The sequence below is a fragment of the Lipophrys pholis genome (genome assembly GCF_963383615.2).
Source record: "Lipophrys pholis genome assembly, chromosome: 7".
Lineage (NCBI taxonomy): Eukaryota > Metazoa > Chordata > Actinopteri > Blenniiformes > Blenniidae > Lipophrys > Lipophrys pholis.
Genome location: NC_137638.1, coordinates 30,535,872 through 30,549,014, shown reverse-complemented (window position 1 = coordinate 30,549,014; position 13,143 = coordinate 30,535,872). Strand labels below are relative to the sequence as shown.

General features: G+C 41.7%; 1 protein-coding gene across 1 annotated transcript in view; it reads left to right on the top strand.

The window, feature by feature from the left end:
- cux2b (cut-like homeobox 2b) overlaps positions 1-9,992 on the top strand; it is a gene marked incomplete at its 3' end in the record, with an annotated part of 142,688 nt that extends 132,696 nt beyond the window's left edge. Inside the window, exons 16-22 of the mRNA XM_080467499.1 lie at positions 423-524; positions 697-1,529; positions 6,308-6,473; positions 6,556-6,861; positions 6,944-7,132; positions 7,221-7,497; positions 9,209-9,992. Coding sequence (XP_080323625.1) covers positions 423-524; positions 697-1,529; positions 6,308-6,473; positions 6,556-6,861; positions 6,944-7,132; positions 7,221-7,497; positions 9,209-9,992 — 2,657 coding nt within the window. The remainder of the gene's footprint in view (positions 1-422; positions 525-696; positions 1,530-6,307; positions 6,474-6,555; positions 6,862-6,943; positions 7,133-7,220; positions 7,498-9,208) is intronic.
- Between the last annotated feature and the right edge of the window lie 3,151 nt (positions 9,993-13,143).

The window sequence follows — 13,143 nt, the reverse complement described above, 5'->3', positions numbered from 1 at the left end:
GATATTTTTTGAAAAGCAACTAAGCTAACATTTGAGTTGTTAGAAATAACCTTTTAGTGTTTAAGCTAATGCAAGCTAATGCAGCAACTACGTACATGGAAACGTGCCGTCTTGTTTTGGTGGCTTAGCTCCTGGATCTGTGAGCGTTTAAATCTACTTGGACCTTTTCCTTGACTTCTTCGTGGCTTCCTCTGCCATGTTTATAGTGTTACTTTTAAACTTTGTTTTCTCCCTAGATTCACAGCTTTTGAAAGTTGAGCTTCCCGTATACTGCAACCTCAGACAGCACGCGCTCAAAGGCAGCCATTGATCTACCAGTCAAAAGCAAAGCCTTGGAACTGCTCTCTGATCAACCATCCCACTCACCCCCCTCCTCTCTCTCTTTCCTGCTCTCTATCTCTTTCTGTTACCCTCTGTGGCAGGGAGCATCACTCCACGCATCCGAACTCCTGAAACTGGGTCAGACGACGCCATTAGGAATATCCTAGAGCAGGCCAAGAAGGAGATCCAGTCCCAGAGGGGAGGTGAGGATCAAACTGCAAGTCATAACTCAGAGTTAAAAGCCCTATTGATTGATTTCTTTTATTTATTGACAATGATTTTTATTATTTATTTTCATCACCACAGTAATTTGTCTGAATTTTAAAGGTGATTTGTGTGAGCATCAGTGTCAAGAAGTGCGCCATTCTTCTTCAGGTGATGGGAAGTCATCTCTAAACAGCTCATCGGGGAGAAGCAGTAACGGTGCCGGGAGCAGCTCTGACGACACCATAAAGACAATCCTGGAGCAGGCCAGGCGGGAGATGGAAGCGCAGCAGCAGGCCCTGATGGAGATGGAGGTTTGTGGGCGGGCCTCGACAGCCAGCTCAGGGGTTCAGGTGGAACGTCTGGGGCCGCCCGAGCGCTCCAGGGGTCTGCCTCTACCCATCTCCATCAAACAGGAAGAAGGGGGTTGCGTAAGCGTCTGCATGGCCAGCTCCATCAGCAGCCCCCAGACTCCTCTCAGCGTCCTGTCGCCCGCCGCATTCGTCCAGAACATCATCCGCAAAGTCAAGTCTGAGATCGGCGAGGCGGGTACCTACTTTGATCAGCACTGGTCTCAGGAACGGGGACCTCTGGGGCTCGGAGGGAGCTCCCGTCCCTTCAGTTCAGTCTCGCCCTCGCTGTCTTCCTCCTCGTCCGGGCCGTCTGCGCTGCACCGGCCGTGGCCCCGTCTGGACAATGGCGAGGGCCTCCCCAACAGCGAGGAGGCCTCGGCTGCCGAGGACGAGCTGGGCCTGGGCCGGCCGGTGGAGGTGAAGGTGGAGTCGGACACCTCGGTGAGTGGCGAGTCTCCGGGACCCGTGCCGGGACGCCTCTCCTACTACCCTGCATACATCCCCCGCGCCCTGAAGCCCACCGTGCCGCCGCTGACGCCAGAGCAGTACGAGATGTACATGTACCGGGAGGTGGACACCATCGAGCTGACGAGGCAGGTGAAAGAGAAGCTGGCGAAGAACGGCATCTGTCAGAGGATCTTTGGTGAAAAGGTCAGACGTTGCTCTTTCATTCTGCAAAACAAACCGCCCTCAAATACCAGAATCTTTTCTAACAGCCAGAGATAAGACAGATGAACACAGGAACGACCAGGCTGCTATTTGCCAAGGAAGATGGAGGGATCTACCACCCTCTGGTCTGTGTCCCTCCTTCTTCCACTTTACCAGACACAACATTGAAAATAAATGATTCTTTAAGTAAAGCTTATGTGTTGAGAATGAAATTCACTCTAATCTCAGGCTGCACATGCTGTCTCACCACAGGTTTTAATCTTTGTTGGATTCAGAAATTCCTAATTGTTATCAAGAACTGTTGAAATTAACCAATAAATATAAAGTACATTACGAGTTCATGGTTTAGGGAGAATTGATTGAGTGAATGCAATGATGTAATGTACACAAAATAAGTATTAAACCATGATTATTGGTTGCATGGATTTATTCTATTCTTTTAACTGGGACCAGTCAACATATTTCATTAATATCCTTTGGATCTGCAGCTATTTGCTATTTTAAAAGTAGAGGAAATCAGGGATTATACCAAGATGTACTACTTGGTGTGAAGCAAACAGTGTGTGCCTTGAGTGTGAGTTTAGAGCAGGGGTGTCAAACATAAGGCCAGTGGGCCAAAACCAGCCCACAAGAGGCTCCAATCTGGCCACCAAACCAGCAAGCAAATTGTAAAAATGTCTCAGAAAGCATTGACTTGTAAACAAATTGTTAGTTCCAATTGTTCAGATTTGGAAAATATAGACTTTTAAAAATGTATAGAGAAAATAGAAATTACACAGAAAATAAAACTTTAGAGTGTAAATGTACAGGTATGATGGTGCTATTTAATTGGTCTGACTCTCTACGACAGTGAAAAACTATGAGACTAACAATATGTTGACAATATATGAACTCTGCTGACCATAACCCTTTATTAGGTGAAATGCAGATGTTGTATTTGATCTACATTTCTTCTTCTTTCTTCCAAACTAACAATGGTGACTGTCAGATAACACATAATTAAATAGTTGTGTTAAACATTGTTAAAAGTGCTGCTGATTGAATTTATAGAATTGAAAGAAAATTTCTCTGCATTTCTCATTATACCTCAAACTGTCTGGTATTTTTTTCTACTGCTTTGGCAAAACATCTCTTGCACAGTGTCGGAGTGGATGATTGCTGAATTCGAAGTGAAAACGTGATAGAAGAAAAAAAACTCACACTATGCTTGATCATGATTTTAAATCGTGCAATACGGAGTATGTCTGTGTTGCAAACATAACTCAGAGGGGTGTATTGTTTGTCATATTTAGGCTACTTTAAAAATGGATAGAGTTTAAGGATTGATAGATGCTAGTACTTCATCATGAAATGTTTGAATCTGATTGTCATTCGTAATAACTTTAATCATTCAGACTGCCTTTGTCAATATAAAATAGTGTTTTTATACTGTTTTCACAAATATCATAAAAATAAGGAATTGAATATTAAATCCCTCAACACTTAAAGGATGGAACTTTAGATTTTTCAGTACTTGCAACAATTGCATGCTCTTATAGATTTGTACATTAGCTCATTTTATGTTTTAACCCTTTTAATACATATTGATTTAAAATCTACTTATTTTATTTCTCAAAATTATAATTCTTCTGGTTTTTACACAAAATGCATTAATGATTATGATCTGCATTTCTGATTAAATTCTGTATATTTTCACAAAACATTCAAAATGTAAAAGTAGTATTTGCAATAGTTTGAGAAATTCAAAAAACACAAAATATCAAACTAACCTCAATAAACGCAGTTTAATTATTCCTGCAAACAAAGCAAAAACTCATCAGTGTGAATGAAATAATTGCCTCCTTCAGATGTAATAACAGGCCTCTGCTCTACAGCAGAAGCGTCTGCAGCCCTGAGCTTTTTATCGTTTGATAATAGTGTTTCACGTTGCAGTGGAAATGTTCTCACTCGTTCCTCGGATATTTCTCTTCACGGAGCAGATTTCATGCTTCCCATCATAATAATGATAATATGGAGTCCCACACCATCACACCACAAACATCACATTTGACTGTTTATACGATGATCAAACCAACAGTTGCTTTGTGTAGGTGGCGTTGCCGCTGTTGAAGAAAATTGCGATCAGTCTGAAAAGCTTGCTTTGCACCAGGCGTCTGAAAACGTCACCTTTTTATTACCCTCCTTGTGCAGCATTGTCCTGAAAGCCTTCAGCTGCTTGTATCCAAATGTGGAACAGCAGCAGGGTTTTCCTTTCTTTCTTTTTTTAAACTTCCCTTTGAATCCTGTTTTTTATTTTTTTGTCTCTTTCTTGTCGTCCAGGCCATTACCACTGTTTTTATCTGAGCGGAATACTTTTGGATGAGCCGTCATTTGTGCCCTTAAAAAACTTCTGAGAGCGGGTTTTACTGCACCACAGTCTTCCTCATATAGACACACTCACTCACATATACTTTACTCAACTACGAGCACAGATACATGTGTAATAGAGTAACCTGCTCAGGCAGAAATACTGATTCAGCTTCTTTATTTAAGTAGGACAGCAGGCACTGACTTCTCTTTTAATATTTATAAAAGTAAAACGTACCGAATGGATCAATCAATCAATAAACCGGTCAATGAAGAATCAATAACTAAATCAATGGATGAAGCAATAATTTAATCAATGGATAAATCAATGACTTATTCAATGATTTAATCAATACACAAGGAAATGCAGCACAAAGTCAATCCATTTTCTATCCAGCGTCATCCGGTTCATGCTTGTGGGGAAATTGATCCGATCCCAGCGGACTGTGTGAAGCCACATCTGGACGGATCATCACACTGTGGAGATGTTGTTGGACTGTGGGAAGAGAAACTCCAAGTAGAACATGCAATCTGTCCAGAAAGCTCAGGCTGCATCTCTGTGAGGTTAACGTGAAAACCACTACACCACAAAACCCCTATAAATACTCCTAGAAAAATAATAAACTGCCATTTACACAAAAGAATTGTCACTGTCGAACACTTTGGAGTTTACGCAAGGAATGATTATACATTATCTGTTTAAAAGAATAGGTCAAATAATATTTACGATAATATTTACAACTTGACGACTGTAAAAATACCTTCATTTTTGGAATTTGTTGAGTTATTATCAACTTCTACAGACATTCGCAAACATTGAAATATCTCACATTTCTGTACTTTTGCCTACAAATAGTGGTTATGAGATCCAGTCAGATCAAAAATACAATGTAAAACATTTATTAGGAATTTAATTAATCACCCATTTATTAATGTCAGATATATTATTTTTACATATTTTATATTTTAATATTCTGTGTGATTTCTTGATTTAGATTAAAATTCACCTGCACTGCTGTAAAAACTCGAATTCTAAACTAGGATTTTCAAGGATATACCAAAAAAAAACTTAACCCAAATATAAAATTTGATTTTAGAAAATAACATTATCTTGTGATTGAGATTATCTGTGAAAGTCACAATAGCTGGTTTGTGTAAAAAATACTAAAACATTTTATTCAAAAAAGGGCTGAGACCAATAAATATACTGTATTCATGTAAACGCTTTAGATGTTACATTCTTTACTATTAGATCTTTAAAAGCTCCTAATGGTTTTGATATCCGTCTCATTAACCCACATGTGTTCTAGTGTATGTGTACATATTTTGACACGTTCAAGTGAATCTATTTATCAGTAAAATGTGATATTGTCCTTACAGTCACGCAGAACTCTGCTCAGCTGTTACGTTTCAAACACTGACATGCAGCCATGGAGGAGCTCATGACAGAAAGCCTGTGAATTTACAACTCTGTAGTTTATTTGCCTTTTTTTCCTCCTGAACTAAACTTATTCATGTTCTACATCACTTCTGCTGGTTTAGCCCCAGAAAATGTGCCTTTATTTCCAGAAAAAAATCCCTGGGGGTCTTTTCCCAGGCACCTCTGTGATGTGTCAAGTTGTTTTTTGTTGGGTTTTTTTCTCTGGAGTGGATGAAGTATAACAAGTTTCCTGTAGTAGATGTGGACTTTTTTTCACCTTTTCTTTTTTTAATGAAATGTGCTTCAGGTTCAACTCTGCTGAAAACTGAAGCACTGTGGAAATTTGTGATGTGCTGGATCCCTCTAGTGGTTGTTTGCTAGAAGTGCACAATCCAAGTCACATGAGAGGAGAAACTTTTCTTCCTTCATGAATAAAATTCACTCAGTGAATCAATACAATCTTGTTTATTTAGACATTTAATGTTTTTTTTTCAAAATGTATTTTTTTCTGAGTATGCAGCAAACTATTACCAGTGTGTCAGCCCACCCTACCCAAGCATAATCTTCCATCTATCTTCAATATTGTTTAATCCTGTGCAGGGGCGCTGCAGCCGATCCCAGCGAACTATGTGTGAGGGCAATTGAAAAAATTATAGCCTACTTCCTCAGTGGGACAGATGACCTGGTTGAATAGAATCTGTCAAAGAGTATGACTTTGGCCATGTTTTGTTGCCTAAGACACAAAAAACAATGTCATTCTTGTTATTCTTTTTAATCAGTTTATTAAATGAAACGGAAAAGAGAAAAGGATCTGCAATCTTAGGACCTTTGAGGTGTCTTCATTGGCATAATTGACCTCTAAAAATATAACATGGGAACAAAGTTAAATGCCCTGACTACCTGTACACAGTATGTGCAGTGGTATTTATTAACAGTGTTGTTGTACAGACTGTGTTTCGCCGCCACACAGCGTTAACCTCTGGTTGTTCGACAGGTGCTGGGACTCTCTCAGGGCAGTGTGAGTGACATGCTGTCCCGCCCTAAACCCTGGAGCAAGCTGACCCAGAAGGGCCGGGAACCCTTCATCCGCATGCAGCTGTGGTTACTGGACCAGCTGGGCCAGAGCCTCAGCCAGCCGCCCAGCCAGGGCCATGCTCAGGGTGAGAGCTCACACTCATTCACCAGCTGACATGACAATGATGTGGAGATGAAATAAACTCACAATTTCCTTTATCCCTCCAGATAAAAGCCCAGTGACGGCCCAGTCCTCGCCCTCCCCGCCCCCCAGCCCCGTGGAGAACCACCCAAGCCCCCTGGTGGAGCCCGTCAGCCTCTCTCTGGAGAGCAGCAAGGAGAACCAGCAGCCAGAGGGCTTGGGCTTGGGTTTGCCCCCGCACCCAGAAGGGGGCAAATCCACCCCCAGCCTCATGGCGCTGCACCAGCCCAGCAACCCACTGGGCATCCAGGAGCTGGTGGCCATGTCTCCGGAGCTCGACACCTACGCCATCACCAAGAAGGTCAAAGAGGTGCTGACGGACAACAACCTGGGTGCGTGTAAGATCACGGCGAAACTCCTATGAAGCTCTAGAGACGACAGACTGACATTTGCTGTGTGTTGGTTTCCCTGCAGGCCAGCGCCTCTTCGGGGAGACCATCCTGGGTCTAACTCAGGGCTCAGTGTCGGACCTCCTGTCCAGGCCCAAACCATGGCACAAACTCAGCCTGAAGGGCCGCGAGCCCTTCGTGCGCATGCAGCTTTGGCTCAATGACCCTCACAATGTGGACAAGTTGAGGGCCATGAAGAAGATGGAGAAGAAAGGTGGGGGGGACCCAGACTGCATGCTGGGATGTTTACACGTGTATGTTGGAATGTTTTCGCATGTTGAAACTCTCCATCCCCCCCGCAGCCTACCTGAAGAGGAGGTACGGTCTGCTGAGCACCGGCTCGGACAGCGACTCGCCCAGCACCCGCTCTGAGTGCGTCAGTCCGGCACTGGCGTCGCTGGACCTGTGCCCCTACAGCCAGGTGAAGAAGCCCCGTGTGGTGCTGGGAGCTGAGGAGAAGGAAGCCCTGAGGAAGGCCTACCTGCTGGAGCCGTACCCGTCGCAGAACACCATCGAGATGCTCGCCTCGCAGCTCCACCTCAAAACCAACACCGTCATCAACTGGTTCCACAACTACAGGCCAGTCCGCCGCTCCTCTCGTCCTCCAGTCACTCAGTTCATTCAATCACAACTTCATGAAGATAGTGTTTCTTGTATAATGTGTTATAAGTCATGAGACCGAGGGAGTTCAGAGCTGCTTGCTGATTATCTGGTGTCTTAGTTTCTCCAGAACCGCAACGTAAAAACATCCAAATTCTGGCTCTATTTTGGAAAAACCGGTGTAATAATTTGTTTCCCACTGAGCCTGTTTCGGCCTCGAGAACACTGCAATACAAGAAATGTCAAATTTGTAATTCATCATTTAGAATAATGGAAATATGCAGATTAAATTAGTTTTGAAATAAAATAGAATATATGCATTAAAGACAGAAGGTGCCGATTACATACCTTTTGTCCCATGCTGTAATAATGTTTTTATTATAATATTGTTAAAAAGTACATAATAATTTTAATTACATAATAGATATGAAGGCCTGTAATAGACTTGAATTGCTCGAGTGAATACATAAATAAATCAATTAATTAATTAATTAATTAAATAAAAAGCAGTTTATTTGCTACTGGCATTTGAAGTTTGTATATATGAAAAAAAACAACAGGAATCATGTTTAATTTTCTATATAATGATGAGCTAAAATTATTAACATTATGAATAATTGTTTGTGTTAAGTTTTGCAATGTTTGAAATTGAGTTTTGATTAATTGCCATACCTGTAAGTTTATATTTTAGTGTTAGTAGTTCTTCTAATCGTGTCATTTGTTCTTGACCCAAATTATAATTTTTTCTTTTAATCATACATGTATTTCATACTTGCACATGAATATTGAATATATAGGTTGAAATAACTTTGCGATTATGCTTTATGTCTAAAATTTACTTTAACGTCAGCGATGAGAGCTACAAAAACTTAATCTTTCCTCCCAGGCGGCCAAATTATGACCAAATACTTGGGAGGTGTCCAAATTACAGCCGTGGTTATGACTGAAGCAATATATCAATAATATAACAAGAGAAATCAGAGAATCAAAGATTGACCTGGAAAAAAGGTTTCCCCTCCAAAGTTTTATAGAATCTTCTATGGCCTAACGTCTTCTGTGGTGAATATTTTGACAAAAAATATTCAGTAGTTTTGACGTAATCTTGCTAACAGACATACAGATAATAAATACAGTATATGCCGATGATGTTATGTCCATGGCGGAGGTAATAATGAACGTATACTGTACTTCTGAGTCTTAACACTAGATGGAGCTGCAACCACTTAAACCAAGCTAATCAAAGAAAAATGTTGCCCCTGGTAAACAGAAGTAGCAAAACTAAAGAAATGGAAAATATGTAAGGATAAAGCAAATAAATGCAGTATTAGCAATCTACTTACTAATGTTGATTATTATTCTGTATTTGACCGTCGGTGAAAAGAAGTTTGGGAACCTCTTCAGTGCTTCTACCACAAAGGAAAAATACTTTCTCATTTGCTGGAGAAGTGTGATCAAACAAGCAGCTCACACATTAATGTGGGACCTCAAGAACTAGTCTTGGTAAGATGTATAATTCCAAGATTTATGGCAGCTAATTTCATCAAAATGCTCATTAAATTTAACTTTATTGGTGTAATTCCATCAGATATTAGGTCCAGATGTTGATAAAATCAACACATGAAAATAACTCAGAGATATTGGCCACGTGTCGGCTTGATACGGCCGTCTAACAGTGGGTGTTTGCGTGCAGGTCCAGGATGCGGCGGGAGGTTCTGATGGAGGGTCTGCCAGACAACGACACGGACGCTGAGCACCACAGCTATTCACCCTCGGCAACGCGAAGCCCGAACTCGGACGGCGAGGAGAGGAGGCTACAGCCGCCCTCAGGACTTTCACTCCACGCCAGCCTTCCTCTCAGCGCCAGCACAGCACTGCCTCATGTCAAACAGGAGGCGCCGGACCGAGAGGACGATGGCGAAGAGGGGAGAGAGGGCTTCGTCAAACCGCTGAGAGTTCAGAGTTTTCCCGTGGCCGTGCAGTTCCCGCCATTGAAAAGCGAGCACGAGGACTCGCCCCATCTGAGGCAGGAGGAGGGGGTGAGCGGCCAGGCTCAGGGGCTCTACGCAGCCGTCATCTCTATCGACGGCCCCCAGAGGGCGAGCCAGTCTCGACACGAGGGGGAAGAATCCGGAAAGTCGCCTGTTGACCCCGTCAGTTTCAAGGCCTCGTCCGAGCCCTGCCGCAGCAGCCTGGAGGTCTCACTGAACTCCCCCTCCGCGGCTTCCTCACCAGGCCTCATGATGTCCGTCTCACCCGTCCCCTCCTCCTCCGCCCCCATCTCGCCCACGCTGCCCAACCCTCCATCCACGAGCACCAACCACAGCCTGGACGCCAACCCGCTGCCTCCTTTCCAGAGCCCCAAACTCAACAGAAGCTCTCAGAGACGCAATGAGAAAATGGCCAACCTCAATAACATCATCCACAGGCTAGAGAGAGCAGCCAATCGAGAAGAAACTCTGGAGTGGGAGTTCTGAAAGGCCACTTTAACGAGATCTCCTCCGAGTGATGCTCACGGCACGCGGGAGAGTCTCAGCTACAAGCTTCCTGAAGACTTTGAACAGAGCGTGGCTCCTGAAGGCCTCTCGTCTCAGACTGACTCGTCGGAAAAGGAAACACAGACCTAAACACGCCGCTAAAGTCCCGACAAAAACTTAGAGTTGAGAACAAACAAAGTTTATAAATGTGTATCTGTTTTTTGTTTTTCTTTTGATAATGTATACTTCTTTGAAATAAACGTGGCAGCACTAGCTGTCGTTTTACCTATTGGACTTGACATGAAGACTTTTGCAGCTATGGTGTCATCAAATGTACACTGAAGTTCTGTAGATTGCCACTGGGTGAGATTAAAAAAGACCCCTGTCTTAAGCCATTAAAAGCACTGTAACTATTTGAAAAGAGACACTGACCAAATTTGCTACTTTTTGAATAGCATTTTTTCAGATTTTGTCTGTAAGACTGGACAGTTTAAGTCAAGTAACATGAAATCCAATTACTGACTGAGGGATAGTCCTTTAAGACTCTAAATATTCAACATCTTGTATGTACTTAGTTTCTTGGTGATATGTTTTGAAATATTTGTAACTCACACGTATGGAAAAAAAAAAAAGAAATGTGGTTGTACATGTTGTAGAATTGTCTGCAATAGCCTTCTCTAAACCTGATGTAGCATGGTACTCACCTGACCCTGTTATCCTCTGTAGTTAGTCACCTGTGATTATACTTGAGCGAAAACAAGAGAAAAAAAAGTTGAAAACCTTGCAAAAAATTAGAAAAAAGGAAATGTTAAATGAGTAGAGTACTTTAAGTGTTTTTTGGTTATTTTTTTTCCCTTTGTTTCCTTCAATAATCCTTGAGGTTTACAGTTTAGGGTCCTTGTGCTTCAGGAAGCGAGTGAAAGTTTCACTGCAGCCGAGCACAGTTTACATGATTTCTTTCAGACTTACCTCTCTCACCCTCTGAAGGCACTGGTTCTCAGACTGTAACGGGCCAAGACACAGGACACCTGGTTTACCTCAGATTATGTTGATGCACATCATGCTACGATCACGCTCTCCATTCTTATACATGAACACACTTATTTATCTCAGCGGAGGGGACGGTACTGCTTATCACACCTTGGAGATCGCATGTTAACAAGCGAAATCTGTCTTTAGGGAAGGTAGATATTCCTTTATGTGTGTAATGTGACCCTCCTCCTCACACGTATGACCTGATTGGGCACACATGAGCCAGAATGGGTGATTTTCTGTAGCTAGAACAAACTGTACTTGACAAAAGGCCTCATACGGGCAGTGTGTCACCTCGGCGTGTGTGTGTGTGTGTGTGTGTGTGTGTGTGTGTGTGTGTGTGTGTGTGTGTGTGTGTGTGTGTGTGTGTGTGTGTGTGTGTGTGTGTGTGTGTGTGTGTGTGTGTGTGTGTGTGTGTGACCGACCACGGTGCTGTAGCTGAAGCTCTCCTAACATCTGAAAGCTTGTTACACACAGTACCACCCCTCACCACTCTGAAAACATCCGTTCTGTAAGTACGCTATATTCCAAGGTCACACAAGGTTACAGGTATCCCTTCATATTATCTTTGACCACTTGTGTATCGTGTCTGTAGACGTTATTTTGTCATGCTTGCAAGATGTTCTTTATGTATTTTGCCTCTATTTTATACTCAGAACAGTTAACTAGATATTCAATACCTCGTGTATGAAGTACTTACAGCACTTAGATTTTTGATAATTGTGGGGACTCAAGAAAATTTCAAATATCAACATTATCCTAACTTATTGTCCACAAGTCTTTGCCTTTACTGTATTGTTGAAGTTGGTAGTAAACACTTGCACATGTCTACATAGTTCAAAGGACTTGGATTGTATTATGTAGAGATATATATTACACAATTACTAAAAAGAAAAAAAAAATCTTACATTCTTGGAACAAAATGTGCTGATTATATTGAAATAGAGTGTACAGATTTAATAAACCAAACCCATTGGAGCCAGTTCTGGTCTGGCAAGCTTGCCCACGTTTTAGACCTTCTCTCAGGGTAGTCTTGCTTTTTAAAGCTTTATTGAAACAGTTGCTCTCATCAGTTGTGGTGATTATGATAAATATGTGGTGTAGAGAATGACTCTGTTATATATAAAATGAAGTCATATGATCATGGGAATTTCAACTTTGGCAGAACAAGCTGGTTTGTCGGGGAATCGTTGCTGTTTTGTAACTCATTACGCAGACGTGTCAAAATGCAGCGTCGATTGGAACAACCAGGATGAAGCTGATGGGTTGCATTTTTGAGACCAGTAGACTTTGCGCTCTTAAAATACTGTTTTTTTGTTGGTTTTTTTGTTGTTTTCTTTGTTCTCTTTGAGCCACAGAAGATTTTTCTCTGGTTTTCGTACCACCATATTTTGTGCATAATATACTGTATGATTAGAAGTGGCATTTCTTATGTGAAAAACTCCATTGTCTCTCATGGTAACATGGACATATGACTGAAAAAGAAATGTATTTACCCAGACCATTGTCTCTTCACGTAAAACTCATCTCATTGTTTTGCATGCAAATCCATTCTGGTCACATGACGAGGGATTTTGTGTTATAGTTATTGAACATCAAATCAGCACTTAAAGGGAAGTCCAGGCATGGTGCAGCTGATGAATTATGGCTCTCGCACAGTCATCATGATTTCAGTGAAATTGGAGAACCCAAATAGGAAAGCCGTAATATAATTTCCTAGTTAATATTTAAATCAAGATTATTTTGTGCCATATCATAAGCCTCATGCATTATCCTCATGGAGAAATGCCTGCTGGTGGAAGTTTGATCTCAGAGGTGTGGAGGGCTTTTTGTGACTCACTTTAAAAAGAAAATAAAAAAAAAAGCAAAGCTTTTTTTCCATTTTTACAGGAGCCCTTCACATCAGGTAGTTTTATTATATAATTGACATTTGTCACTAAATAAAGAAAAAAATGAAACTGGTCAGCTAAATTCGAATGACTGCATTCAGAGTTGTGATTATAGAACCAAAAAATATAATCCCAACTCTCACTGAGGGTTTGTCACCAAGAAAAAAATTGTCAGTTGACAGTCAGCTGTGAGCCAACAAAGAAAAGTGTCCTGCAGGCATAAATAACTG